At 44.1% G+C, this 26,927-nt stretch overlaps 2 protein-coding genes across 3 annotated transcripts; both read right to left on the bottom strand.

The window, feature by feature from the left end:
• Positions 1-984: 984 nt before the first annotated feature.
• On the bottom strand, positions 985-3,270 carry LOC104622438 (disintegrin and metalloproteinase domain-containing protein 21-like). The gene has a single exon (XM_010289220.1). It carries the CDS (start codon positions 3,268-3,270, stop codon positions 985-987), a length of 2,286 nt encoding a protein of 761 aa, XP_010287522.1.
• A 4,874-nt stretch (positions 3,271-8,144) lies between these two features.
• On the bottom strand, positions 8,145-26,664 carry MAPKAPK5 (mitogen-activated protein kinase-activated protein kinase 5). 2 transcript variants are annotated; one of them, XM_010289217.1, is made up of 13 exons: positions 26,595-26,664; positions 25,236-25,311; positions 23,929-24,026; positions 22,347-22,455; positions 19,592-19,681; positions 18,880-18,975; positions 17,551-17,631; positions 13,564-13,751; positions 11,110-11,230; positions 10,324-10,454; positions 9,568-9,683; positions 9,098-9,202; positions 8,145-8,336 (listed from the first exon to the last, which is right to left on the bottom strand). In XM_010289217.1, the coding sequence occupies exons 3-13, from the start codon at positions 24,012-24,014 to the stop codon at positions 8,242-8,244; spliced, it is 1,218 nt and encodes a 405-aa protein (XP_010287519.1). In that variant the 5' UTR covers positions 24,015-24,026; positions 25,236-25,311; positions 26,595-26,664; the 3' UTR covers positions 8,145-8,241. The 2 variants fall into 2 exon arrangements, with proteins under 2 accessions (XP_010287519.1, XP_010287520.1); XM_010289218.1 differs by having other exon boundaries at positions 8,147-8,336; positions 9,562-9,683; positions 26,595-26,662.
• Between the last annotated feature and the right edge of the window lie 263 nt (positions 26,665-26,927).

The raw sequence follows: 26,927 nt of genomic DNA, 5'->3' as shown, positions 1-26,927 counted from the left end.
CCGTTTTTCTTGACGCGCGGATCCTGCCGGATGTCAGGCACAGCTTGTCGTACACAGAAAAACACATTTCCTATAAAAACACGCGCCGGCCGCCAGCTGCAGCCCTGAACTTACCACTAACCAGGTCTCCCTGGAGGTGAGCAGTAGCCCGTTCCAGTGGGGTAAACCCTCCCCTCGCACCAAGCGCTCCTGCTCCCCCCCAGAGTTCATCTGCTTCTTCAGGAAGTGCTGAAATGATTTTTTTTTAATTCTTCCCCCCCCCGACGTCCCTGGTCTGCTTCAGCGCGGCTCCTGCACCCGCTGCTCCCCGCGTGCACTGACCCCTCCGCAGCAGCCTGGCTTCTGTCAGCTCAGGGCTTGGGTGCCGCCGACCATTTTTTACCTGCTCAAAGCCTCCCTGCAAGCTCCTGTCCAAAGGATCCTGCCAGCGTTGTCCTTTTCAGAGAGGCCACTGACGTGAGCAGCAATGAATATTTTTCCCCTCTTCTTTCCTTATTTCCTCACAGATATATTCCACAGCTTTTCCTCCTGTTATCGAGCCTGAGAGCCCTTTCTTCCCTCCTCCTGGCTCCCGCTCAACACCGCCTGATGTCTTCAGCAGCTCGTGTTTGTTCCCGGGCCGCGGCGCCGCGGGCGAGGTGCTCGGGTACGCCCAGGGTGGGCTGGAAGGTGGGCATTCTGCCTGGGACCCCGGCTCTGCCCCAGCCACCCCGGGATCCTCCTCGCTCAGCCTCTGTCCGTCAGAGTAAACAGCAGCAGATTTTAAAGTAACCCGGGTGCCCCTGACGTTTTTTTTCAATGACTTTTTTTCTCCTGAGGTCAAGTGAAACCGTTTCATTTTGCTGTTTTACTAATAAAAATAATAATAAAAACTAGGTCCCCTAAGTCTACACTTGCATCTAGATCAATTTTAAATGAGTCCACTGCAGCTGGAGTCTGAATCCAGTGACTGAGTCCAGCTTTCTACTGCTGCCCCGTGAAGTCCTACACAGGGGAGTTTTGACCCTCGGCTGGTTTTGAGATGTCGTCTTCCTCCTGGTCCTTCGCATCCTCCTCAGGAGCCCATTCTCTAGCCCAAAAACATCCAGTGAGTCTGTTCAATGCTTGGGTTACTCCGAGCTTCCTTGCGTGCACGATGACAAGAGCTGCGAGTGCCAGGACAGCAACGGTTACTACGGTAAACCCGATGATGAACCTAAAAAGCCCCTTTTTGGTGACCGGTGCAGGCCCGCTGTCAACGCTTCCTCCAAAGCCAACAAACTGGCAGTAGGGAGGTGCCCAGCCGTTGTCACAGTGGCAGTTTCCTCTAGTGTTGCAGACTCCGTTTCCTCTGCAGGTTCTGTTGGCAGAACAGCGGGATGTCAAGTACTTCTCCTTGGGAACGCACGTCCGATTAATGCAGATCTTCTTCTCACCGCACTGCGTGCCGTCCTTAATGACTCCAGCATCCAGAAGGTCCACACCCAAGTGGTAGTCTGTGCCCCAACACCAGGTATCGCCCACCGGGGTTTGAACGATGGTTGTGTGGTCTTCCAGCTGAGGTAGACGTCTAACGTTCGTACACTGCACCCTCCCACACAGGATATTTTCTAGCTCACATTTCTGAAAGTTGATATCTGCCCCATCTCCCCAGCAATTGCCAAAGCGATCCCCTTTCGTGTTCACCTCCTGGAAACATGGTAGTGGAGCGGGCTTTGCTTCCTTGCCAAAGATACTCATACACTGTAACGTGTGAGATTGGCATTTGCCCGAGTAACAGTACCCGTCCTCAGCGCACACGGTCCCATCTTGCTTGGCCACATCTGCCGGGCAATGCTCGGATGTCCCGTTGCAATACTCGGGCAGGTCACACGGACCGGCACTCTCCCTACACACTTTTCCTTCTGGAAGAGGCTTACAATTCTTACAGCAGCCTCCAGAAGTGCAAATGGCTCCTTTTTTTTTTTGACAGTTATTGTCACAACAAAGGTCCAATTTACATTGTGCTTCTGAGCCGCAGTCGCACTCCTCTCCAACCTCCAGGACGCCATTCCCGCAGCGCTGCAGTGCAAATGTTGTTACTGATTCTGGGGCGTTATTAAGGCAGAATCCTTGCCTTGATGCTATAAAATCAAAATAGTGCTTTTTGCTGCAGTTGCTGAATTGATAGCTCACCACGCTGTGTGTGCTCATGATGCATTTCGAGGTGTTTCCACACCTGCAGTATCTGCCATCATGCTCCATGCCAAGGACATGCCCTAACGCACGAGCGACATGGACAGCAGTGTCCACGTAAGGCCGTTTCGCAAACGATACAACAGCAGAGGCGCGTTTTCTATCACAGGCACTGGCGAAGTTGGATTTGCCACCCACGTGCAATGCTCTCGTACCGCGATCAAAGTCCATCGAGGCAAATAGACACCCCACGTCATGCGCGGCGTACGTGAGGCTTTGCTTCCGCCAAAGGTTAAAATTATGAAGGGCCTTGGTTATGTTTTTGGAAACACTGATAGGGTTCTTCTCCACCCAAACCTCTAGTGCAGTTACCAAAACACGAAGGTGGAAAGAATAAAACAGCCCGTCCACCAGATTGATTATTTCAATAACTTCCAGCGTCACATTAGTTATACTTCTGCCAAAGGCGTCAAAGCCTTCCTTGTCCACCACGACAAGGAGCTCCAAATACCGCGTGTGCCCCCGGGGCTGGAACTGCCCCGTCGCTGTACCAGGACCTGGAAACTGTCCGCCTTCGCTGGGCATTTTGTACATCACTGTTCCAGGAACCGCCTCATCCCTCTGCAACAGAAGGTGCTCAGCCACGGTGGAAGCTGCCAGGGGCTCGATGCTGTAGCTTGAGTTTCCAATCTGCAGCAGCCCTCTGAGCCCAGAGCAGGTAGTCAGAGTCACCGCGGAGTCCGGGATGCCTTCCATGTAGCCGTGGTAATAGCAGTCTGCCGGCACATGGGGCTGTTGGACCACAATTTCCCCTCGGGAGTGACGAGTGAATACGGGGAAGTTTTTTATGACGAAGTCTTTCTGCCTGAGGTGAATCGTGTAATTTACCCCCTGAATGCTGATGACATAGGACACTTCGTCCTGGCTGGGTTTCCCCACCTTTGGGCCAAGTTTCCTTGGAATAACTATCTCGTAGACCGTGTAGCCCCAAGAGGGCTGGGGGCTGCAGTCTGTGCAGGGCAGGAGCCCCCGGAGCAGGAAGGAGAGACCCAGTCCGAGGAGGAGAACCCCACTGCCCGTCGGGGTGCTCCTTGGCCGGGTCCAGCTTGGAGCCATGGTCACTGCTCCCAGGCTGGAGGAAAGAAAGGAAAACGTGGACGACGAAACATCAGAAAAGCTGCCTGTAACTCAGCAGCAAAGATCCCTTCTCACCACCAGGACACCGTCCCTCAGGGTCTGTCCTCTTCTCCCTGCTCAGCCTGCAGCCAAGCGCAAGTCTCCTGCTCCCTTCATCCAACGGGCCTTTTCTTGGCTCTTCCTCAGCTACGGGGAGGCAGGACACGCCGGGAGGCAGCCAGCCTGCCATCCAACTGCAACGGAGCAAAGCGGCGCGGGAAAGACCTGGCGCGGGGCGGGAAGCCGGGGGGGAAGAGCTGCTCTCGGGGCTGGAACACAAGGGCCCAAGGGGCAACCGTTTCTCCAGCTCCGCTTCAAACACAAACATTCCGTGGGGAGGGTGGGACCCGGGCACCGGCACAGGCAGAAGCAAGCAGCGCATTAAATTCACCCCGTTGCATCGCTGGGGGTCTGCTGTGCCCTGCTTGGGCTGACCCCGTTTGCTGAGAGCGCGATGCGCCAGCGCAGCTACAGCAATTTGTTTAAAAGGGGATTAAGGGTTGATAAGTGGATAGCAATAGATTACCAGGGAAACAATGATTTGGTTGCTAATGGGACCTGCAGCTGTGAGAGCCTTCAACCTCTGTTGAGAGATATCCTTGCAGAGCTCATCACTCAGCCGAGCACACGTCACTGACCGTTTTAACTATTTGAGGGGAGTTTTCTTGCTGGAAAGGGAGAGGCATTCTTTGGGCCATTCATCCTCCGGTGAGGAGAGGAGAAGCTTTTCTTGTTTCACTTCTATAGAGCACTTGCAGCTTGTTTGGCTTAATACTTATTTGGCCTTAAATACTCCCAGGATGCTTGGAAATTGTTCTCTCTCTCCCCTTCCTGATACTAAGGATGCTCTCACAGTCACTCGTTATCCACCACACTATTAACTCCCCAAAGGTACCAAGCAGACGGATGTTAACTCTTGCAAAGAAGGTGGCCTGGGGCACACGGGCACTCACAGCTGTCCCACCCCCTCTTTTTGTGCCACTTTTCTTCCAAAATGCTCATGTCACAAGGGTCTCTGCGGTTGCCGCCGACAAGCTGGTCAAACCGTGCTGGAGGAGAACAGCAGTATTTCTAGAGCCGGGAAGCGTGCAAGCACCAGCCTGGAGGGCCCCCGGCTGTGTTCAGAAGGGCCGCCTGCCTCAGAGGCCAGGAGAAGGACGCCGCTGCTCCCCGGCAAAGCGCACTGCCAGCCCGGACGAAAGCCAACCCGTTTCCCGTCCACCGCCGTCTCTCCCGTTGCCCATCCAGCCACAAGCCACCGCAGCGCTCCCGCTTCAGCCACCTTCAGCGCCCTGCAAGGCTCATCATCCGCAACAAACTGGTTCCTCGTTCCTGCCTCAAAAAAAAAAAAACCACGCACCCACCCACACGTGGCAGAACGGAGGAGCCGTTATACCTGACGGGGGGAAACATCACCGAACACAGAACAACTCATCCCTCAACCAAAAAAAAGCAGCCAGTAACTTTTAAGTTTAGTAAAATCATTTATATACACCGATGCGTAATATTTACAATATAATACTGATCCCAAATGAACTAACATGTTACAGGTAACACTGGAAAGGAGAAATGAAAACGTTTTAATACACAGAAGTTAAACATGGTGTATGAGAACAGACTCAGATTTCCAAAAGAAAAACCTGAAGTAATGACAGCAAAACTTTGACATGTGGCTATTTCCCATCAAAAACTCTTTCGCCTAGTCAAGTTCTAACTTTTTAATATATATATATAGCGCTTAAAATAATCAAGTCACAGGAGAAGTCAGATATACATAAAATTTTGAAAAGGTCAAATGACTTCAGAGGTTTTTCTCTTAAATAAAATTCTTAAAAAAACCCTACAGAGCTTTCTCATATCCTTTTAGTGTTTGTACAAAGAACGTTGCCTTTGATCCCGCACGGCCCTTCCATCTCAAGTTATTTACAATATTCACAGTCTGCTATAAAGGATCAGTAGATTTATTACCAAGTAAAACCTTACATAATCAAGACAAGGTATCTTGCATTTACGCCAACTGAAAAACAAAAAACACAGGAAGGAGAAAGTAAAATACGACTTTAAAACATGTCAATTAATCCATTAAAGCGTATTTAATTTTGAAATCTAAAACATAACTTTTTAAAGAGTAAAATAATCAACTTTCTCATAGAAATAAAACCATTTGACCTTGAATCTTCAAATTGTGTTCTCTTAATCTGTCCCTCCCTGCCTCTGTTTTAGATCAGGCCGTTCTTATTTATCACAGACAATAAAATCTATAGCAAATCCATAAAAAGCAGTTCCTTATTCACAAAAGCCTTTAGAAATTTGACTTCCCTCCAGACACCAGAACACTTTGCGGTCAGTCGCAGATGTCCCCACCTCACTATCAGTAACAGCTTGAAATTACTCTGTTGTGCAAGTTAAAGGAGGACGAGGAGAGGAGGGACCCTCTAATGCAGTCAGGTCCCATCTTCTCTGCTTGTTTCTGAACTGCCTTCGATGTCGGCGAGCAGCTCTCACTCCCAAGCTGCTCCCCACCACACCAAGCGCGCGCTGGCACGACAGAAACAGGCTGAAGCCATTTCCTAGAGACCGTTACACAACGGCGTCAAAGCCTCGCTACGGTCATCTTTAACGCTACAGCAACCTGCCAGAGTTTTTCTCTGTAAAAAAACCTGTTTTTTACAGGTCCCAGCGTGTTACATCACGCTCACAAGGTGCTTGGATTGTGTCAGGCTGCGGCGTGTAGTAGTCTCTGCTGACTGCACTCATGAGAGTAGCTACAATCTGATCCGTTTTTCTGCTAACGTGTTCTGGCTCCCAAGGAACTGCCCGAGTATTTTCCTCCTCGGAGGGCAGAGCTGTAAGGTGCTTTTGTAGGGAATTTTTCGCACTCCTGTTCAAACAAAGGTGGCTTCCTTGTTTATTTCTCCATTTGACATACTTAAAAGTTCCAACACAATGAGATTTCCCAGGAAAAAAGCATGGATTTCAAGTTAAAGAGGAAATTATCTATTACATTTAAAGATAGCGTGGACGTTGTCGTGACCTAGAATTTAGGGCAAGGACAGGAATGCATATAATAGGGCCTGTAAACTTGCTGATGCTACCAAGAAATGACAAATACTCTTGTCTCTTGCTAATTCTCTACAGTTGTCATCGATACGTGTCAGTACACAAACATTCCATGTAGTGTCAGAGGTATAATTCTGGCTTACACAAAAGCTCCCTGTTTCCATCAGAGAAAGTGATGGTTAAGCAGGGACTGTGGTTCTTGTTCTGCAATAAATCAGGCATTGGAAAACTGTCAACAGGATTAAAAGCAAGCTGACAGGGTGCTGACGAAGAATGGGAAATTAAGTATCTCCTTCATGTAGAAAAACTAAATCACCGTTTACAAAATTTCATAGAAAGAGTCAGACACTGGTTTGCCATCCAAGCTAAAGGTTGCAAGGAAGTCTAGTATAGAAAAAAGACAAAAAAGAACAAGGCTGGACTGCCGTAAGAGTAAATTGGGAGATTCATGGCTCAGGTTTGTAAATGTAAACCCAAAATTAATGAGCTATGAAATATAACAATAATGTTCAAGAGTCATTACTAATAGCCCTGAATTGGCACGTCAGTCTGCAGACCAAACTCACTCAGCGTCTGCACAGGTTTAGTACCAAAATATCTCTATAAAAAGCCTTCGTCCGGTCTCAAAAGAAAGAAAAGCATCAGAAGGTAGAAAACTAGAAATATGTACAGATTCTTTTCATTCGTTTGTTTAATTAAGATTAAAAAAGCAGCTTTTGGAGCCAATGTTCCAGACTAGTGTAAGAATCTGCCCTGGGCAGCCTCATGGTCCAGGCAGCATAAGGACGTGTGTCAAGGAGCAGCCCTGCATCTGTTGCTCCCCCAGAAGGAGCTCGAAGGCATCGAAGAGATGAGGAGCTTGGACTCCAGAGGGTAACACAAGAGAAGGATCACTAGTGGATTCACACAGCAGCACTATGACCCTTGCCAGCACGACCGCTTTCAAAGAGGACAAGTCTGAAACCAAGTATTGGATCTTCTAGAAAGGAAAGAATGGAGTACGTGGGTGGAACACACACAACTTCTGATCTGGGGATGAAGCAAATGAACCCCACACTTATTTTTGTCCATAGAAGATCCCACCATGAAAATAAAAATAACTTGTACATAAGTAACTAGAACATTCTTCTATTCTGCTGTTGAACAGCATGATAAAGAGAGGAGTCTTATGCTGAATGGCCATTTCAGCCTTAAAAATGGTCTGATGAAGATGGGGAAGAAGAAAGAGGGCTAAGCCTTAAAGAAAGTCTGAGGAAGATGAGGAAGAAGAAAAAAAAAAAAAAGAGGGCTACTGATCAAAACTGAAAAATACAGCAAGCATATGGACTCAGGTGCCCTTGGCCAAGGCCAAGCGTGACTCTTGGGTCACCTAGCGAAACAGAAGGCTATTTAGTTGCCTCTACATAAAGACTCAGAATTTAGGCGCAAAGGGTAGCTATGAAGTTTGTGTTTCACAGCAGTTGCTTCAACTACTTACTGAGCAGGGTGTTGAGAAACTGTGGCTGTCTCATTCACATACATAGTTATTGCAGCTGGCTGTATGTATAGCAGATGGAAGGCAGCTTCTGCAACTGGTTATTAAGAAAAAGAATGGTCTTTAACAATATAATTTGCCCCGTCTGGGGGACTCATGATTAACAGTACATAAGTGATTGTATATACCTCAAGGAACTGAGTTTTAAAAAAATATTACAGTACCAATGATTTTTTTATATCTACAACTATACAGTATTTTCAAGCAGTATGGAAATTTAATGAAATAATTATGATTTATTAATTTACATAAAAATACTTTTTACAGTTAAAGAATAAATCTTAAATGGTAAAAAAAATAAGATTAAGAAGCTCCAGCTATTGAGAGTCATGGGAGTTTGTCTGCTCTTCGATAACTTGTTTTACTATTTCTGCCAGTTTTAGTCGATCCACTTTATCTGTGAATCCTCTGCCTGAAAGGAAAAGAACAGGTAGTCAGCTGGTGCTGGGCACAAGGAGGAATCCAGCAATCATGGCTGGAGTTACACACTGACTGAACACAAAACAGTGCTTCACTTAGGACAACATTTGCAAGGGAACCAAAATGAGTTATGATTTCTAGCTCCACTGAAAAAATTGAGCACTTAAAAACCTAAATTAAAACCAACCAAACAAAACAGAATGAGGGAAGAGGCACGACCAAGCCCTTGTGATCCTGGCTGACGCCCCTGGTCCCTGACATTCACCAGCATCTGCTCCTGGGGCCTGACACCTCTGCCACCCTGTTTTGTCAAGGAGCCATCTGAACACCCCCAAGGCAGCTGGCCTAGTTTAATCCTGTTTCCCATCCAAACCGAGCGGAAGAGATGTCGTGCTGATGTAGATGAGGGCAGCCGCCTCCAGCAGAAAGAGGGCAGTAAACAGCTGGAAGGACACCAGCTCAAAACAGCTAAAGCGGTTTCTAAAGTGATGATCCGTTTGTGCCGCTGTGTTCCTGCCATGGCTTGGCGCCTTTGAAAACTCTACCCTGAACCTCAAACAGAAATTTTAAAGCAGAACTTTCAACCTCATTTCTAGAACACCCATGCTGGCAGAAGGGCTGAAACAGTGTTAAAACCTAAATCAGTCTGGTACAAATTCAAGAAATTTGGTTTTAATTCCATATAAGGTGGTCACTGCTTCCCCTCTTTCACCCGGCATTAGCACCATGCTCCGTGGAGGAGGAGTTCCTCACCATTCCAGCTGAAGGTCTGAAGAGTGTCTCGCAGCAACTTACACTCTCGATTATACTTCCACGCCTCCTGCATCACTTCATTCAGCTTCTCATCTTCATTCTCTCCTATTTAGGAGAACAAAGATAAACAGGAGGTTTGTCATTCTGCCTCGCAGCAACATTCAGAGCTTCAGTGAACGGTATGTGCAGTTATTCCTCCTCGCCTCACGCAAACTAGGAAATCTGTTTGAAAGCAGACAGTCCTGTTTGAAAAACTATTTTAACAGCTCTGCACGTCACTGTTGACACTAATATTATGCATGCACCAAAATTACAGTCCACAGACAACACCTTCCTCTTGAGACCGACTAGGACAACAGGAGTTTTGTTTATCCTTCCTCACCACCGACACAGCCTGATGTTGAAGCACAGTAAAAAGCAGTGTCTTGCATGTTTAGGAATGTAACTTTCTTAAAAGTGGCAACCTTTACCAGCCTGGGGTAGAATGCACTGAGCAATCACATCTCTGAGCTTTTCCAGAGCCACATTGGAATCGTTACTTCCATTCTCGGGGTCATGGATATAAACACCATCCTTTGGCTTAGTGCTGCAAAAGAGCAAGGAGCAAACAATTACAATTTGAATGCAACCCAAGTTCGTTACTCGTTGCATAACCGCACCAGTATAACACTGTTTTTCGCTCTCTGGAAAGCTGGTACTGGAGCTAGATGTAGCATTAATTATAACAATGTCCTATATTATGAGGCCACTTTAAATATGAAGAAAAAGAAATATTCCTTTAAATTAATTCAAGTAAGGGTAATCCTAAAATGCATTATCCCATTTTTCAGATAGGTAACTCGAACAAAGAGAGAGAGATTACCTGACTTTTTCAGTAAATAAATGTCAGTATCAGAAAAAAATCTTGGAATTCTTTCTCCCAGGTTGCCTTGCCTTACTCAACATGCGACCCATCTTCTCTTAAGGGATCTGTTCTGCTACCTGTATAATACAATAACACTATCCAATCTCCTTCCTGCCCTCATGGGCATATCTTGGAAGACACACCATATTGTGCAAGTATTACTTGACTCCAACTACCCACTTCAGCACAAAGAGCATGTCAACCAAATCAGAAATTCAGAAGCATGGTTACAACTGAAGGAATCTGTAACATGCTTAAAGTCATTCTCCAGGCATCAACGGCTGCATACACTTTGATCTTTCAAAAACAGCTTTAGAGTTACCCCAGTAATTTCCTTTTGCGCAGGATTGGGTTGTTGACGGAGTGAAGGGGTTTGAGACTGACTTTAAGGTCTTGGATTCTCATGTTCGCAAGCTGTTCTGCATGAGCCTGTTGTATCCCCGCAACCATTGCCTGGAATGAGAAGAGTTGCACTTGATGTTTTAATTAGCTTCTTTGTGAATTAAAAAACATATGGACCATGTTAGCCATGGACACAAGAAAAGATGCACTAAAATCCTATTTATTTCAGAGATGCATAACAAAAATCAGGTTTGCATTATGCAAGACGTATTAGAACTACAGCCATTGACTGTGGGGCCATACACCCCGACCTCACAGGGGCTGAATAGGACAAAAGATCATCTCTACTTCTCACGTTCACAAGCTTAAGAGTGCTTGTGAATGAACTCCTCTTTGAGCAGAGTTTAAAGGAAGCAAGAAGGGCTATTCATTTGCTGCTAATTAACGAGGTCATAGCAGGTATAACACATGGGGGCAAAAAGAGAAAAGACCTACAGAGGAGTCCTCAGGCATGTTTACTACTATACTCTGTTCTCTACTTGTTAGGACATGGTTGTGCTTTACCACCAATCTTGGAGCATCTTCTCCTAGCCCAAATTTCAAATGGAACTGTTTCCCTTTTCTTACAAACATCTCAGGCTCTCATTAAGGCAGAAGGGGAGCTCTTCATCTGCATAACACCATGTGAAAGAACGTATTCAAACCAGCCAAGAGCTATCCAGCTCTCCTATGCAACATTCTTGATCAAATAAAATGTTGTTTAGACCTTGTCCATCATCAGCTGGGCAGAGGGTAGGATGTTATCAAGTGCCTCAGTGGAATTGAGCCAGGGATGGTCCAGCACACCTTCAATGGTCAGCCGTTCCTCAGGTTTGACCTTCAGCAGCCTGGGAGAGGAATCAATCAGTCCATAAAGAGGTCTTTGTTGATTTACAATGTCCTGCTCTGTCTGGGCGCTAGCTCTGCTGCTCTAGCACTTAGCAATCTCTAAGCATTAGAAGGGCCAAGAAAGAAACTCCTCCTAACATCTAAAACACTAAGCTGACCCAAAAGCCGTCTGATTTTCTACCAGCTTCACCGACCCTTGCTGTGGTGGTATTTTAATGCTCATTCAGTTACATTCAGCACCTCAGTGTAAAAAGAAAGGCGCTGAAGGCCATGTTAGTAGTAGCTGTGCGCGGCTGAACTCTGTTACTCACAACCTCCCAGACGGGAAATTATCTTCCAGATGAACTGGAAATGATCCCGCCCGAGACCCTCTGGAAATGCACATCTACAGCTCATCCACATAATAGTCTACACTCATACCAAGGACTCTGGGCATGGTGAAGTCAGGCAAAGTTTCAAAGTTGGAAACCTGTTTGCTGAATTAACTGTTTTCACCATGCAGCTCCTTCGCTCTTCTCCCCCTGCAAAAGTCTCAAGTAATGGATGCTTTGGCAGGCTACAGCACCTCAAAATAAGAAGGAACTTCATTCTGAGATCTCGGAATACTCTATGGAATTAAATTTTACTAGAATGAAGTCCTGGAAAGAGATTTTGCAGGTAAACTCATGTTCTCATGGTAATCACAAACTGTTCAATAAAAAAAGTAAAATTTCACACAGAGTGCTGACAAGTTATCCCAAGAGTCTAAATCAGAAACAGAACAACTTGATGAGTTTGTCACACTTTCTTAGACAATATGCTAAATCGGCTTCCTGGCTGCAAAGCAGAATTGTTTAATGTACCAAGAAAGCGGAAATAACTTTTCCAAAATGTCAGCAGGACCACAGGCTAGCCCATAAATTTCACTTGCAAGGCCATGCTGCCGAACAGGTTCCAAGTTCAGTTTTGACACAAGACCCAAGACACATGCATTCCTTTTCCGCAGGTTTTCAAAGTCCTAACCTATTTTCAAGCACTCCAGCTCATAAAGCTTGAGGTCAGAAATCAGCTCGACATGCTTGAAAGGAAGCAGCTGCTTGAATGCAAAGTATGACCTCCAGAAGCGAGACTCCGTATGAATAGCAGTCTACATAAATAAAATGTAAACTTATCCAGAATCATACAAAGTCTAAATGTATTCCTGCACCATAAACACAGATTCAGAGTCACTGGCTGGAAAAGACAAGCAGGAAAGGGAGTCCTGATAACATTAGTGAGAGAATTAAGTGAAGTGAACTGAATCCAAGTAACAACATTCTGAGAGCTGAATTTCATGGCCATTTTAAAAGACAATGAAGCCTATTGACTATGGAGCTTCTGAGTGAGAATAAAGACTTGACCTTGGTATAGACAGAAGTTTCACCACAACATAATCTGCAGTTCATTTGGTGAAAGGTTGTGGGCTCTCCTGCACTGATATAAACAGGTCCCGGCACCCTTTCCTAACAATGTTAAGCCCTTGGAGATTTTACAGTACATCAGAGGAGACAGTGACAGTTTAAAAATCACTTCACCGACTGATTTTTTTTTCTATTTATGTTGCTTTTATCCTTCCAGTTCCTCTGGTGATACAAGCAAAAGCAGTAAGTCCCTCTCACATTTTAAAAAAGTGAGGTCAAGACCCAATCAGTGCCACATTCTTGCTTTCAAACAGGACCACGGAGTCACAGCCTTTGAAACATTTGCAACTGAGATGCGCATTGCATTGAAAAACAGTTGCCATTAGCATTTAGGATGAAGCATCAATGCAAAACCTTATCTCATCGTCTGACACCTTGGGACAGATCTTAACATCCCTTTTCATGCCTCTCTCTTGACTCCTTTTAGACTGTGTGTTATATGCACAGGGTTTTACGGGACAGATCTACCAGATCCTGTTACGCCACCTAAATGCCCCCTGATTTTAACAGGAGTTTAAACATTTTCATAGGAGATAGGTGCCTCGAGAGCACTGGCGGACGCGGCAGCCAGCTGTCTATATTGCTCTGAAGCAAGGTATTGTACCCGTTCCCCTTAAAGACTAAATGCACAACGCACTTTAGCAACTTCAGAGACAGGAGACATCAAAAATTGAACACAACAGTTGGGGAGGAAAAAAAAGAGAAGGAAAGAAAAATATTTACCAGACTTCATCTGTGCTGAACACGATAGAAAATTTTTCAGCTTTATATGCTGCAGACAATTCCCCCCGCCTTTGGAAAAATAAGCCCTTTGTGATAACGCACTTTCAAGTGATTTTCCAATTTCTTAAAATAAGCAAAGAGTAATACAACATTTTCCTCAACTGACTCACTTTCGCACAATGTCTTTCGCCATTTCTGAGATCTGGCTCCACTCTTCCTCTGGAAATTCAAAACTTCCTGTCATGATCTTTTTCCGCATGTCCTTTGGAATTGTCCGACTGTGGTGTTTGGAGTAAAACGGAGGGTATCCACACAGCATCACGTAAATAATGACACCCAGGGACCACAAGTCACAGCTCTGAAAGCAAGGAAATGATCACTTTGGGGCACAATTTGCAGCAAGTAGTGGTGTAGCTATGTTAAAAGTTCTATGTGATTCCCTAAGGAAACAGAAACACAGCTCAGCTGCCTCCTGAGGGTCCATCTGAGTACCTTCACGGATAAATATGGCCAATATGCAAGCACAAGGTAACTCCATGCTGCCAAGTTAAACTACTTCCAGTACCCAAAAGTAGCTTGTTTACAAAAAGTGCTCCTGTTGACTGTGCTACGCAACGGTAAATTGTACGGAAACAGCTAGCGCGTCAGAGGCGTGAGCAGGCTGCGCAGTTACTACATCGCTCAGGATCCTTGAATCCTAGTCTCTCAATATTGGAACATAAATCCAAATACAGTTGGTTTTTAGAATGTGAGACTAAAAAAAGAAACCAAACAAACGAGCTAGCAGAGATACTTAATCAGAGATGTGTCTAACCAAAAACACATGTCCTGAAAGCTATGGAGATGAAGACGCTTCAGAAAGCCAGGAGCAGCATTTCACAGCTGATTATGCCGTGCTCCCTCCTGCCCTCCCACCCCAGCCTGCAGCTCCCTCCCCTGCGCTTGCACTACTGTTCCTGCTGGTGTGATACACAAGCAGCTCATCCAGGAGGTGGATCCAGGCAAAAACCAGCTCAGTAAAGCAGCTGAAGCCAGATCTATTCCCCACCCTGTGGATCACTGCGCGTTCACGCAGCACAGACGCTACTCGGGAAGAAGGGAAGAGGACCGTTACAGCCTAGGTTTCAATTCAAGCTGCTGTTGGACCGCATCCTTAAGGATGCGGCTCTGTTATCACTTGGTTACGGCATGGTGCAGGCTAGGGCTAGTAGGACCTGCTCTGACCCTGGCCGTCCATTCCCAGTATTTCTTTTGTGCCAACACTAGCATTAGTACAACTAATTATTAATTTTTATTAGCTTGCTTTCCAGCCCTGTCAGTCCTCCAGGGGACTCCCGAAGGTTTTTGCCAGCACAAGGATGGACAGAAATACACAGCCAAGTGCAAGCAGAAGCCGGAACTCCAGCCAGGTTCAGGTAACTGTGGAAAGACATGCAAGGGCAGATTTGGGGAACGGGGGAGGTTCTGCGATTGGTTTACACAGACAGAAGTCTGCCCAGCTGCCAACTGAAGCAACCTCAGCACCGCCCCAGCTGCCCCAGACTGTATATTCCACTGCCTGCTCTAGGACGTGGCATTCATGAAGCTGCCCAGATGAACTCAGCAAACACAGAATCCCTCACTCCAATAACTGTTTTTTGACTGGATCAACACTGACCCAGGAAGGGGCCCTCAAAGGCGAGACTGTTTCCTTCTGGAGGGAATACACTTAGATCAGCTTATATTAAACTATATTATAAATTAAACTATTAAATTATATTAGATCATTATATTAAACCCTTGGCTTTTGGCTTTTACAAAACACATGGACGCTGACAACAAAAGAGACTCCAAGGAGTTACCCCACATATGTATGCTTTTCAGCAAGTTGCTTAAGCCAATCTCAGATGGCTCTAGAAGTCTAAATTTCTATTTAGGTACCTAAATTCTCATAATTTTTCTGTTGATGAGAGATAATTTCTACTGAAATCAATGGGACTTTAGACATGTAAGTAGGAAATGGGTGCCTAAATTCTTCATGGATATGGTTCTCGGATTCTATTTCTTAAGTCAATCCCCTCCAGCCATGACATACACACTCATACTTGATCCATTATACACACAACTTAATAAAAATACTCAGGGATCTAAAGAGGTGTTTTTTCCTCAAATTTAAATCTGTGGGACAGAGCTGCTGATCACAAAGGTGGAGCACAGGCATTTGCACTCAGGCTCTGAATTGCTGTGGAAGGACAGTGTACCTGGGAGTTTATCACAGTCTATCTTGGGGAACTAGACATATGCCAGATGCGAGTCACACGTGGCAAGGTAAGGATGAGGCCACTTCTTTCAGCAGCCTTTCCAGTTACTGCCACCACGGCTGAAAGCAGTTCAGAATGACCGATCAATTCTTTAAATGAAACATGAAAACAAAAGCACTGTATCACTTCATAAATCACAGGAGATCAAGGCAGCTGAACCTTCTCAATACATGAGTTAACTCCAGTTGGTATCTGTTTTTAAGGTTCTTCCATTCTGTACAAGAATATGACCCATATTTTGCTTCAGGTGCCACAGTCAGGGCTCTTTGGTTCATTAAAAGAACAAAAAAGCTGTCAAAATGTTACCAACATGAACAATGAGGAACCAGTTCTAGGTGTCTCTAGAACTGCATCTACTCCCTTGGAGAGGGCTATTACTGGAGAGTAAATCTGCTTCAATCCACAGAAGTGGAATTCTTGGCCCTGCCTTGTGAGACTTTCAGAATTTATAAAAAACAACTTTCCCTGTGACTGAGGTTTACACGAGAGAAGGCAGAAGAAAGTCTGTATCGAAAAGACTGTTGGCACCTGTCTGAGAACTCTTTTTACAGGAAGTGTCTAGCTTCAATCATCAGTCTGTTTCTCCAGGATGGAAAGCAATAATCATAACCCTGAAGAAGACAGAATCGTGATTAGGAAACCCATGTGAAAGTTATCTCTGCCCATCTTTGCTTTAGCTCTCTATAAAAGGCTACTAAAACATAGCACTATATATCAAACTACCCCCTCTAGCACGTGGGGAGTTGAACAACCCACCCTTGAAGCTGGAATCAGTGTAGATACTTAGCACTGCAATCAGAAACCAGCTAACTTTAATCCAAATTGACACTGAAAGAACACTCTGTGGTTCAAACACTGCTAAGCCAGCAGGAGACAACGATGTGGTAATATGGAGGAAAATGTTTTGGAATGACAAAAAAGGAGTACAACCTTGCAGGACACTTTCTGTCATAACTTTGCCAAGACTCTAACAACAGTTGTTATTGCCCACGCCTACTGCTACAGACAACACAATACACTACTGGTCATTTTGCAGAAGATCCCAGATACAGACAAGGTACCACCACAGCTGCCTGAACAAGATAGTCTAAATAGTGCTTTGCACATCCAGAAACTCTGGCTGACAGCAGAAAAGAGGTTTCCTTTGAACCAGCCTCCTGTGGAGGTCAATGAACTTCCTACGTGGTCACACTCCAGCAGAATCATTCTACTCTCTCCAAAATCTTGTTACTATTGAGTGCCTTATACAATGTTTGTATATTTTTCCTTTAATTAGAGGATCATTAAATAGGCTCGGACCAAGTATGCATTTCATTATTTGCTCTATCAGAAAGAATGTAGAGCCAGCAGCACCTTGTAGCGTGTCACTTCTAAACAAAGACAGCTACCTAGACAGATCATTATCTTCTAATTTGCCAGTTCAACTGAATGAAACCTGGTCTGAACCTAATACATTTAAGCGGAGAAATACCACTGTATAGCTGGTCACTCCTTTTAGAAAAGCCAAAGGAACCACACTTTTGAGAAATACAGCCCCAAAGATACTACTGCTTCCTTACAGCTGAAAACACATGTGTACACAAAATAGTAAGCAACATGGCATTTCCCTACTGTTTCCTGTAGATCCTGCTTTTTACTCAGTGTGATTACTTGGCTAGTTAGATGTATTCCTGTCACAGAGATCAGAACAACTTGGCTGCTCCTGGCCCTAAGTGTGTAATAAGCACAATAGAGTTTATTGCCTTACATGATAAACCGTGTCTATAGACTACTTCTACAGCACATACATCGGGGCGGGGGGCGGGCGAAGACATTGTGCTTAAAAGATACTGACTTGTGGACTGTTTCATACCTTACCTTGTTATAAGTGTAAGGTGTTGGAGAGGTGGGGATAATACCAGATTTTTCTTTCTGATGCCGTCTTTGTGCCTCCAGTACCTGTTGCCATGAGAGGAGGAAAAAAATTTAAAAAAATGCAAAATACATCTCATCTACAGGCACCACAAACAGCAATGTCTACGCCAAAGATGCCAGATGCTTTTCCATTCAGTGGACTTATTCCAGCTACCGAAGACTCTGCCAAACTTAAACTGTTCTTCCTAAGAAAGACTGGAACTTTCCACATGGCGAAAATTTCAGATAAAATATTTTGCTGGTTTGGATGAAAACTCCAGTCTTGACTGAATGAAAGCAATTGCTCACACCTCTTTTGTTCAAAACCTGCAACACCTCCATGCTTTGGAACTAGAACCTAAAGTGTGTTTGGAGGGCAACCCTAGTTCCAGAGATGTCCGTAGATGCTTCTCCTATGAATAAATTGCATCAAATTTGTCCCTTGCTGATCAAATCTGGGTTTCTACAAAAATCTCAGTTTAAATATGCTCAGGGAAATCTTTCTACAGGTTTGGTAGTTCCCTTGTTTGTTTTACAAACCCTGTCTGTAGTGCACATGGCCCTTCACCAACAGGCTCCAGTTGAGGAGGCATTTTCAGGGCACTCGACTGTGGCTGCATGGTCTGATCTCTGCGATTGCTCTTCCTAGTCATTAAAGGCGGCCGACATGCCCACTGCTACAATTAAATATCTATCTGCAGTTTTAATTTTCTTCAGGACTCCAACACAAAACACAAAAGAGAGTGGGGAAAGCAGCACTACAAAAACCAGCCTGTCTGTAATTATAGATTACATCTTAATGCATACAGACAAGGGGGCCACGCCAAGGTGAACAGGTAACCCCCTGGCACTGGCCTCTGAGCAATTGCCTTCACAGAACCTTTTTGTTTCAGCATAGTCCTCTTTAATGTAACCTTGAATGAGCCCGAGCTGGAAGAAGGCTTGTGAAGCAGGGGATTTTTCAAACCAACTGCTTTAATGCAGTTAAAGGCCAATTGTCAAAATCTTGGAGCAGTCTCACCAGTGCGAGTCAGGCCTGGGAGTCAGGAGACACCAGCAATAAGTCAGTGCTAAGAACGCAGTCTGGGAAATTTGTCTCATGATCTCCTGCTGTAATCAATAGATCACTGTGGTGCTCCATCTTGAAAGGTAGCTACTATACAATTACTCAAGATTCCTGCGTCCAGAAGCCCTTAATAGGACAGCAAAGGCTTTTAAAATGATGTGGTTATGGAGGCACAGGCAATAAAGATCATGATTCCCCTTTAGCCTAGAACTGTAATTGTTTGTTACCTGAGGTGCTACGTAATATGGAGTGAACTGTGGTGTCATCAAGTCACCTTGGTCTACTTTGGCAAATCCAAAGTCACACAATTTAACAGGTGCATCCTAAAACAAGGAGAAGAGGCTTCATTACAAAATCTCATTGTAGCAACTTTTTCTAATACATATTTCTTGCTTTGTACTCATCTTGCTGTTGCCACGCATACTCCTCTTTTGTATTTATCCCCTTACCATTCCACAAAGCAGCTAAAAGGTCATAAACTGGTCTTTGAAACAACCATTTTTGTTTTCCTGGCTGCTCTGGGTCACAAGCAGTCCTCCTCTCAGGTTTGGAAAGCGCTAAGCACATTGTAGGGCGGTCACTGCATATGCAAGGTGGTTATGAGCAGGAGAAGAAAGAAATAGGCAAGTGCTTGGATACATCAAAGCACCTATAATGTATGTTAGAACATCCTGATGACACCTAGGGAAGAAATGTGGCAGAGTACATCTTCTCAGCAAAGCAGGATTCTGTGTTGAGGTGGAGAACCTGAGCCATATTTAACAGCAACAGCACAGACAGCCTGTACTCCAAGCAGATCGGAGTATGGAAAAGCACGAAGCCAGAAAAGGTCATACATTTTTGTCACCAAAACACTGCATTAATGCAATTTTACAACTACTATGAAAAACGCCATTGAGCCATTTTACAGAATTCAGCAGTAAACAAACTTCATCTTACCAGAGAGTTATCCTTGAAGAGGAGATTCTCAGGCTTGAGGTCTCTATGTGCAATGTTTAGTGAGTGGCAATGCTGCAAAGCCAAAGCTATCTGAAAAAGGGCACAATAAATCAACTACAATTACAGAACTCGTCCTTTAGCCTGGACAGTTATTTTAGCTTTAAAAAGGACATTGCCAACATAGCTTAGACCCCAAACATTTTTACTCAACTTGGGTACAATTCTGAGTTAAGACAAGCCTGGCCATACTGCACAATAGTGCAGTAAAGCAACGATCGGGAAATGAAACCCACCAAGCTATTCAGTTTGCATTTCACTTAAAGCAAACAGAAAATAAAATCTAAGTTGTACTGGGCTTCCCAATCACCTTAGTTTGACTGACTTGGGGCATTATTAGCCCCCCAGAAGTGAAACAGATCATGACAGTGTCCTTTTATTATGCTGTGCTAGGCCTGCAAGGTCACTACACTTGCTTGCACGCTCTCCAGCAATTACGTTCTATTTAACAGTCAAAGGCAAGTTCTTGCTTCAATATTTCAGTGCATGTTTTATTGCACTTGTTACTGACTTAAGAGTCAACGTTCAGGCAGTTTTATTCTTCAATCCTTGATGGTACTGCCTGCAATTTACTCGTTTCATGGGATATTACATAGAAATGCATTACTTGATTCTTTCAAAGACAGCTTCTTACACTGCTGTGGTTTAGGATGTAACCCAGTCATGAAAGCTCTACAGACTGTACATTTGAAAGTGCAATTCATTTAAAGAAAACCAAAGCGTGAATACTTAAACAGCATTACTGAAACAAAAGTAAGACAAAGCCACACGACCCTGATTTGAAAGTATTTCTGTTGGCTTCTGTAGGCTCCTACCCAAACACAGTACCCTGAGTGAAGCGCTGAGTCCTTAGAAGACTGAAAATTACTGTGACAAGAGAACTTCAGTGTTAACTTAGCTCAGAAACAAATACAAACACATTCCCAGAGAAAATGAGGTAGCTTTGTGACAAGTTTTTAACTATTACTGAGTACAAGGAACTCATAGTTCAAGACAATGATGAAAAACCACTAGACGAAAGAAGACTTTAACATTGTTTTCAAACTTCATTCATATAAGCATTAAAGCAAAGAGTTACTTGGGACATGAATAACCCAAGTGTACACACAGCCAGAATTCAATTCAAAGTCTTGTCTTTTGGTATAGTTTTAAAAGATTTTCCCAACATTGGGAAAAATGTTGGGAGACTGCCTTGCATTGTCAAAATCAAATGGCCCTAAGGACATGAAAACAAACTGTCAATGATAATTCTGTACTTCCACCTGATTTCTTTGTTGGATGAAATCAAAAAGGTAACAGCACAATTAGCATTTCATTAGAAACAAGTCAAAGCACAAGACAGAAAGGTAAGATGAAATTATTTGGCCTTCTTTTTTGCCTCAGTACCAAACATCATCTCCCCAGCTTAGAGGGAAGCAAGTGATCAGGATATAGATATATTCATAAACAGACATGTCAATTTAAGACAAATGCCGTAATATCTTGTCTCATGTCTTCTTTCCTTTATTCACTCCAGTGATCACCAATGTGGGAGCAGGACATTTACTGATTAGTACCTCCACTAGAGCCTCTCACCTACAGTTCGCATATCTTCTGTTTGGAATGCCAATACAACCTCTGTACAATGGCAACTCCGGCACTCAGCTTCATGCCGTGGTGCCAATTCCCATGCAGAAGAGCTCAGTCATTTTGACAGAAAGATCCTTCTGCCTTGTGGTTCCTTACAGCAACCTGCTGGTCCTCTGCTGTGGCTCCCTAAAAAGGCTATCAAAACATACAGCCATACCATCTTTCCTGTAACTCTCCCATTAATCCAAGCTTTCTGACTGGGCACTGCAAGTCATCCAACAGCTTGGAAATAAAAAGCAACAAGTTCACCCCAGAATTGAGAGGAACTGACACTGGGGATACCTGCACTGAATCTCATGGAGGCCCTTCTGCTTTGTCATCCAGCAGGGCATAAGCTAGTCACACCAGATGCACTGCTAAGCAACAAAAAGCCTGATGGGCACCAAAACCTCTACTAATAAACACCATGGAGGCTATAAAACACAACATTCAAGACTGAGCTGCGTAGAGAAATGGAGAGGGGAAAAATGACATCAGAACAAACAGCACAGAAAACACGCACTATTGTGATACACTCCTCTTGTTATCGTCCATGATAGGCAGGAATTCCATAAACCAAACACAGAACCCAGCTTGAAAACCACTGGCCCAGGACATCAGTATGTTGTTGTCTGCTGTCCCGCCCAAGAGGCAAGAGAAACGCCAAGTCTGTGTCATGGCCAAGAGTGATTCTCAAACTGGAGCTCAGGAATCACGTGGGGTCTGGTGAGAGCCTGTGGACTGTTGGAGGTAACACTTTTGGAACAATAGAGAGGGATACAGCAGGAAGATTGTGCAAGAAAAGAGCTCTCTTTGGTGAAGTGTTCTGTAGACCAGGTTAGGAAAACCATTGCTAAGGACAGCAGAGACACCAGGGTCCCAACTCAGAAGAACTAGCCCACCCCTTCAAATTCTTTGCTTCTATTAAAACTTTGGTATTGTCAGGTTATAACAAAGCAGGCAATGATCATCGGATCAGAACGGAGGATTATTTTAGCTTCCTTTTTTCCCACCCCCCCACCCCAGGAAATTGTTAAATACTTTAGCCATTATCATTCATGGATTTGCTTATACATGGGTGTTAACTTGCCTGCTTTGTTACTTGGCTTGCTTGCTTCTCAGTAAAGTGCCGGTGCTGGCTGATTCTGTGAAATAGCTCTCCCCCTTCCATCATCTCCATTACAATTAGGAGCCGAGCCCTGTTCAAAAGCATTTCATTTTGTTATATTAAAAATAATCAAAAAAATAACAGAATTGCTAAGCTAATAATGCATACTTCATATCTACTGACGCAGGCCAAAAGAGAGATGTAAACTTGCTTCTCCTACAGATGTTAGAGCTATTTTGGTTCTGTAATTTTGTCTTTAAGCATATAAGCTGTAGGATTTTCTGGCTCCCAGCACAATCTGACTCACTGATTGTCAGCCAGGAATCTACAGTTTGCTCTTCATGTTGGGCTCCCACATCCACGGAACAAACACCGTGGACATGTCTACATGGATGCATTCAGACAGATACATGCAAGCTCCACCCACGCTTTCCACCAGCAAGCCAGTTTGGACCTGGAAGCCATTTAGACATATCAATGTATAACTCTGTCCTCAAAGAATAATCCAGCAGGTAGAGTCTTGCATTAAACAGAGTAAACAGCTTCCAGGCTGGAGCTGGAGCTCAGCATATACCTGCCTGCACCCATCCTTGCAGACGTGCCGATCTGCCTGGCTGTCTGCCTAGACACTAACGATGTTCATGGCAACTTAGAAGCAGAAGGTTGAGGAATTATCTTTTAATGCTTTTGAGTCTGGATACTCTACTGTACCTCAAGATTTTAGTTAGTTTTATTGCCGTAATTATGAAAGACAACAAATAAAGAAGTGTAGAGATCAGGACTGCTAGATCCTCAAGAAACTTACTTCTAGTTCTTCTCACCACACAGCAAAATCAGGTACATCAGAGACTAAGACGGGCCTCAGCTCTTTAATTCTCCCAGCTCTGATTTTTTTTCCTCAGCTAATATCCAATTAGAAGATGTTTTCATCCCAAGCGATATTAATGTATGAAAAATAGTAAGTCTGTTTCGTGTTTTGCTGTGTTCATTTTAGGCAGGACAATGTATTGAGAGTTTACGGGGCAGAACCTAGTATTTTTAGAAACAATTCTTTCTTCCTTTTTTTTTTTTTAAACGAAGACTGGCACTTTGAGTTTCCCAGTGGTTTACAGGCATCACCATTATGTAAAAGGATCTCACTTAGGATTCTACATAGCAACAAAAGTCACAGCTCCAATCCTGCTTTAACAGTGCTTTGAAAGCAGAAGGAGCCTCAAAGGTTACAATTCAATTCAAGCTACTAAAGCAGTATCAAAGCAGGACAGAAGCTAGAAGCTAATATACTCTCAGGCAATGCAGGTATCAGACTGAATCAATGAAAAACCTAGGAAATGAAGATGTATTCAAAACCACTAGTGAAGGATGCGAATTCATTTAAATATGCAAAAGTCTGGTCATTGACAGGGGAAAAAGCAAGTCTGAAGCATAAATATCATATCTGGAACCCCCTATAAATATTCATTTTGGTCACACTGTGATTAAAAAAAAAAAAGCAAACTTCACTATACCTTGGCCTAAACATGGAAAGCAAGCTGTGGGAATGGATCACCCTATGTAATCTTACCTTGGGCTGGATTCATGTGGGAACTGCACACTGTTAGCATAAACTTCAATAATTTGAACAATATTTGGATGTGTTGCGCACATCATGTGCAGACGTACCTTGAAGAGAAGGGAAGAAACGTTACTGTACACAGTGACATGTACTTGACCAGTTCTGCTCTTCACTCTGCCCCCAAGACTACGGCACACACGAGCCCGTGCCCTACCAGCTGTGCTCAGCACCAGTCACGCTCCACTTAAAATTATTCAAAAAATAATAAGTGCCTACAAGCGTTTATACCAGTGACCAACAGCCGTAACACTACTGAGACCAAGTAGGGGAAAAAGATCATACATTGCCAGCCTATTTGTTACAGACCATGGAATCAAAGCCAGCAGAGCTCCAGAAAAAGCCCAGTCTCTGATATTTTGGGGTTTTTAAAATAAATTTAAAGCTAGAACTAGCTTTAAAGTAGCAATAGTGATACAACTGAAACAAAAAAATTTACAAATAACACTTGAAATTCCATAGTCTGGCTTCTTTTATGGCCTCAAGGTCTAGCACTCAGCATGTGAAACTTCATCTCCTGTTCTGCCTTTCTGAAACAGGGACCTAATGGAATTTTCCCCAGTTTAAAGCTACCCGGACAGCTAAATCAAATCAAGGCTTGATGCTCTTTGTAAACAGATTATTCTTCCCCTGGGAATTTTAAAAGAGAATTTGCTCAGTAACAAGAAATGGAAGTTGCCTAAACCTTAAGGACAATTAACTCCGCTTTCACCTTCATGACGACTTGCACGACTGCCCATCATTTTCAAGAGACTGACAGTTTGGTACCTTGGCACGCTCTCGCCAGCCACAGTAAGTCACAAACAGTAGCAGTGAGCTTATTTAGTTTCTCGTACACAGATAAACCCATACCATTTAGAGTGCAACTTGAAGCATTCTTGGCAATTCTGAGTAGTGACATCCAAGAGTGACATGTATGGAAACAAAATCAGTTCTAAACTATTCCTGTTACATTACATGGGACACGGGAAGAACAGTGGCTTTAAAATGCAGCTCTATAAATTACACCTGTATATAGACAGCTAACACCTACAGCAAACTCAGAGTCAGAAAGACCCTCCGTTTCACCCACCACCTCATCCTCTAGGAACCGAGCACAGCAAGGCTAGAGGATCAAACCCAAGAAATCTTGCACAGCAAGATCTGCAGAACACTTTTTAAAAAACAAACAAACAAACAAACAAACATTGCAACAATTCACCGAAAGGGTGAGACTTTGTGTTGTGTCAGAAGGCAGACAGTATAAACAGGAACTATACCTCATTTCTAGCTTTTGGACGATCAAGAAGAATTTTCAGTGCAAAGCGTTCTTGAGAGGATTTTTTCACGCAGACTCTGGTATTACAGCAATAAAATTATTCAGTCAGCAAGAATGTTAAAGAGACACTTCAAGCATTTGATCTGTAGTTATGGGTTTGCTCTCCACATGGGAATTAAGGGGAATGCCCACAATCTGGAATATACAGGACACCTGTCACCATGTCCCAGCTTGAAAGGCCTCAGTTTTCAGCCTTCCACAACAATCTCATACGTTATGCAGAAACGCCTAACACAAAGTTCTATTTTCAGCACTGCAGATGAAGTACTTCAGGGCAATGGGTAACTGCCGACAAGCAGAATGCACTCTAGACATTCACCCTGAAGAGATACTTTTGGGGAAAAAAACCAAACCATACAGTGGCAGCCTGAATATCTCCAGTGGAGGGTGCAGTCTGCAATAAATAAAGTGTTTCTGAATGGAAATCCTTGTTTTAGCGAGGCCACCAACTGTGCCGCACATGTTTTCTCTCTCTTCCCCCCATTTAACATTAACAATTGAACTGCGTCAGAGGGAAGGGCCACATATTAACAGGCAGCTAAAAGAATAAAAAACAAAGGGATATTTTAATAAAGATCAGAGGCAACACAGCAACAGAAAATGAGGAGAAACCAACTGCCTGGACAGGAAGATAAATGGTGGCAAAAGACAATCGCCCTGTCAAGCGCCCAGAAACAGAAAGGCACAGCCGTTTGCTTTCCAGCGCTTGTGCAAATTCCCCCTCCCAAAAGGGAGAGTCCTTGTTGAAAAGAGAACATGTTTTGCTTCACAGAAAGCATCCAGTTCCTGCAGGGGTTAGAAATTCACGACGGACAAGCCTGGTATGAGATGCAGAGCTCGTGGCACTATCTGCTTTGGCCTCACATGATGATGTGAAAAAATAGCTGGTAAAAATAGCTAACGGGCAAACAGTGCTGATGCCCCAAGCGATGATACCGTAGACAGGAGCCGCGACCTTTGCACCGCGCTGAAACTGGCATCAAAAGGACAAAGGTGTTTGAGCAGAATTTTACGCTGCCACCGTTTCACAAGCAACTCCTGTCCCTGCTTTGCTTCGGGAATACGGCAGTGAGACAGGGCAAGGCAGGGAGGCGAGGAGAGTTTTTATTTCAAACATATCCCAGAAAAGACAATACCTCGCTCGCACATCACCTACAACCTGCATGGAGTACAGAGACATTTATTTGTTTATAAAGAGAGTCTGCCACATATCACATCACAATTAAAATACATACTCACTTCTCCACAGCTAACGAAACGGGCTGAGATTACATACAAATCCGCAGGTGGATTGTCTTACCTAACAGGACCACTGATCCCAGCTCCCAGCTTCTGAGTCCAGTTAATGTTGTACTCCTCTAAAATGGAGGTTTCCTATTCAAGAAGGAGCAGGGGGAGGGGAAAGAGAGTAAAACAAAAATAATTTTTTTTTTTTAATTACTACATCTCTTCCAAAAAAAAAAACACAACAGCTCAGCAGACCTGATTTGCAAGATACCTGAGCAGAGAAAGAGCCTGCTTTGGAGTTTTGCTTCACCTAGGAAAATTAATCATAAATACAAATGCTCAGATAATACTACATCCCAGTTTAAAATTATTTCTGTGCAGCTGAGACTGCTCACCCTGGCATTCT

The sequence above is a fragment of the Phaethon lepturus genome, unplaced genomic scaffold (genome assembly GCF_000687285.1).
Source record: "Phaethon lepturus isolate BGI_N335 unplaced genomic scaffold, ASM68728v1 scaffold37046, whole genome shotgun sequence".
Lineage (NCBI taxonomy): Eukaryota > Metazoa > Chordata > Aves > Phaethontiformes > Phaethontidae > Phaethon > Phaethon lepturus.
This window is presented reverse-complemented; position numbering and strand designations above follow the sequence as displayed.

Bases quoted from the DNA above. Each gene is read 5' to 3' on its own strand.
- MAPKAPK5 (XM_010289218.1), bottom strand. From the start codon at position 24,014: ATGATGTGCGCAACACATCCAAATATTGTTCAAATTATTGAAGTTTAT. The intron at 22,456-23,928 runs GTAAGATTACAT...GCTTTTGAACAG, and splicing joins CCACATGAATCCAGCCCAAG to GGCTCGGCTCCTAATTGTAA. The intron at 18,976-19,591 runs GTAAGATGAAGT...TCCTTGTTTTAG, and splicing joins TCTTCAAGGATAACTCTCTG to GATGCACCTGTTAAATTGTG.
- LOC104622438 (XM_010289220.1), bottom strand. From the start codon at position 3,270: ATGGCTCCAAGCTGGACCCGGCCAAGGAGCACCCCGACGGGCAGTGGG.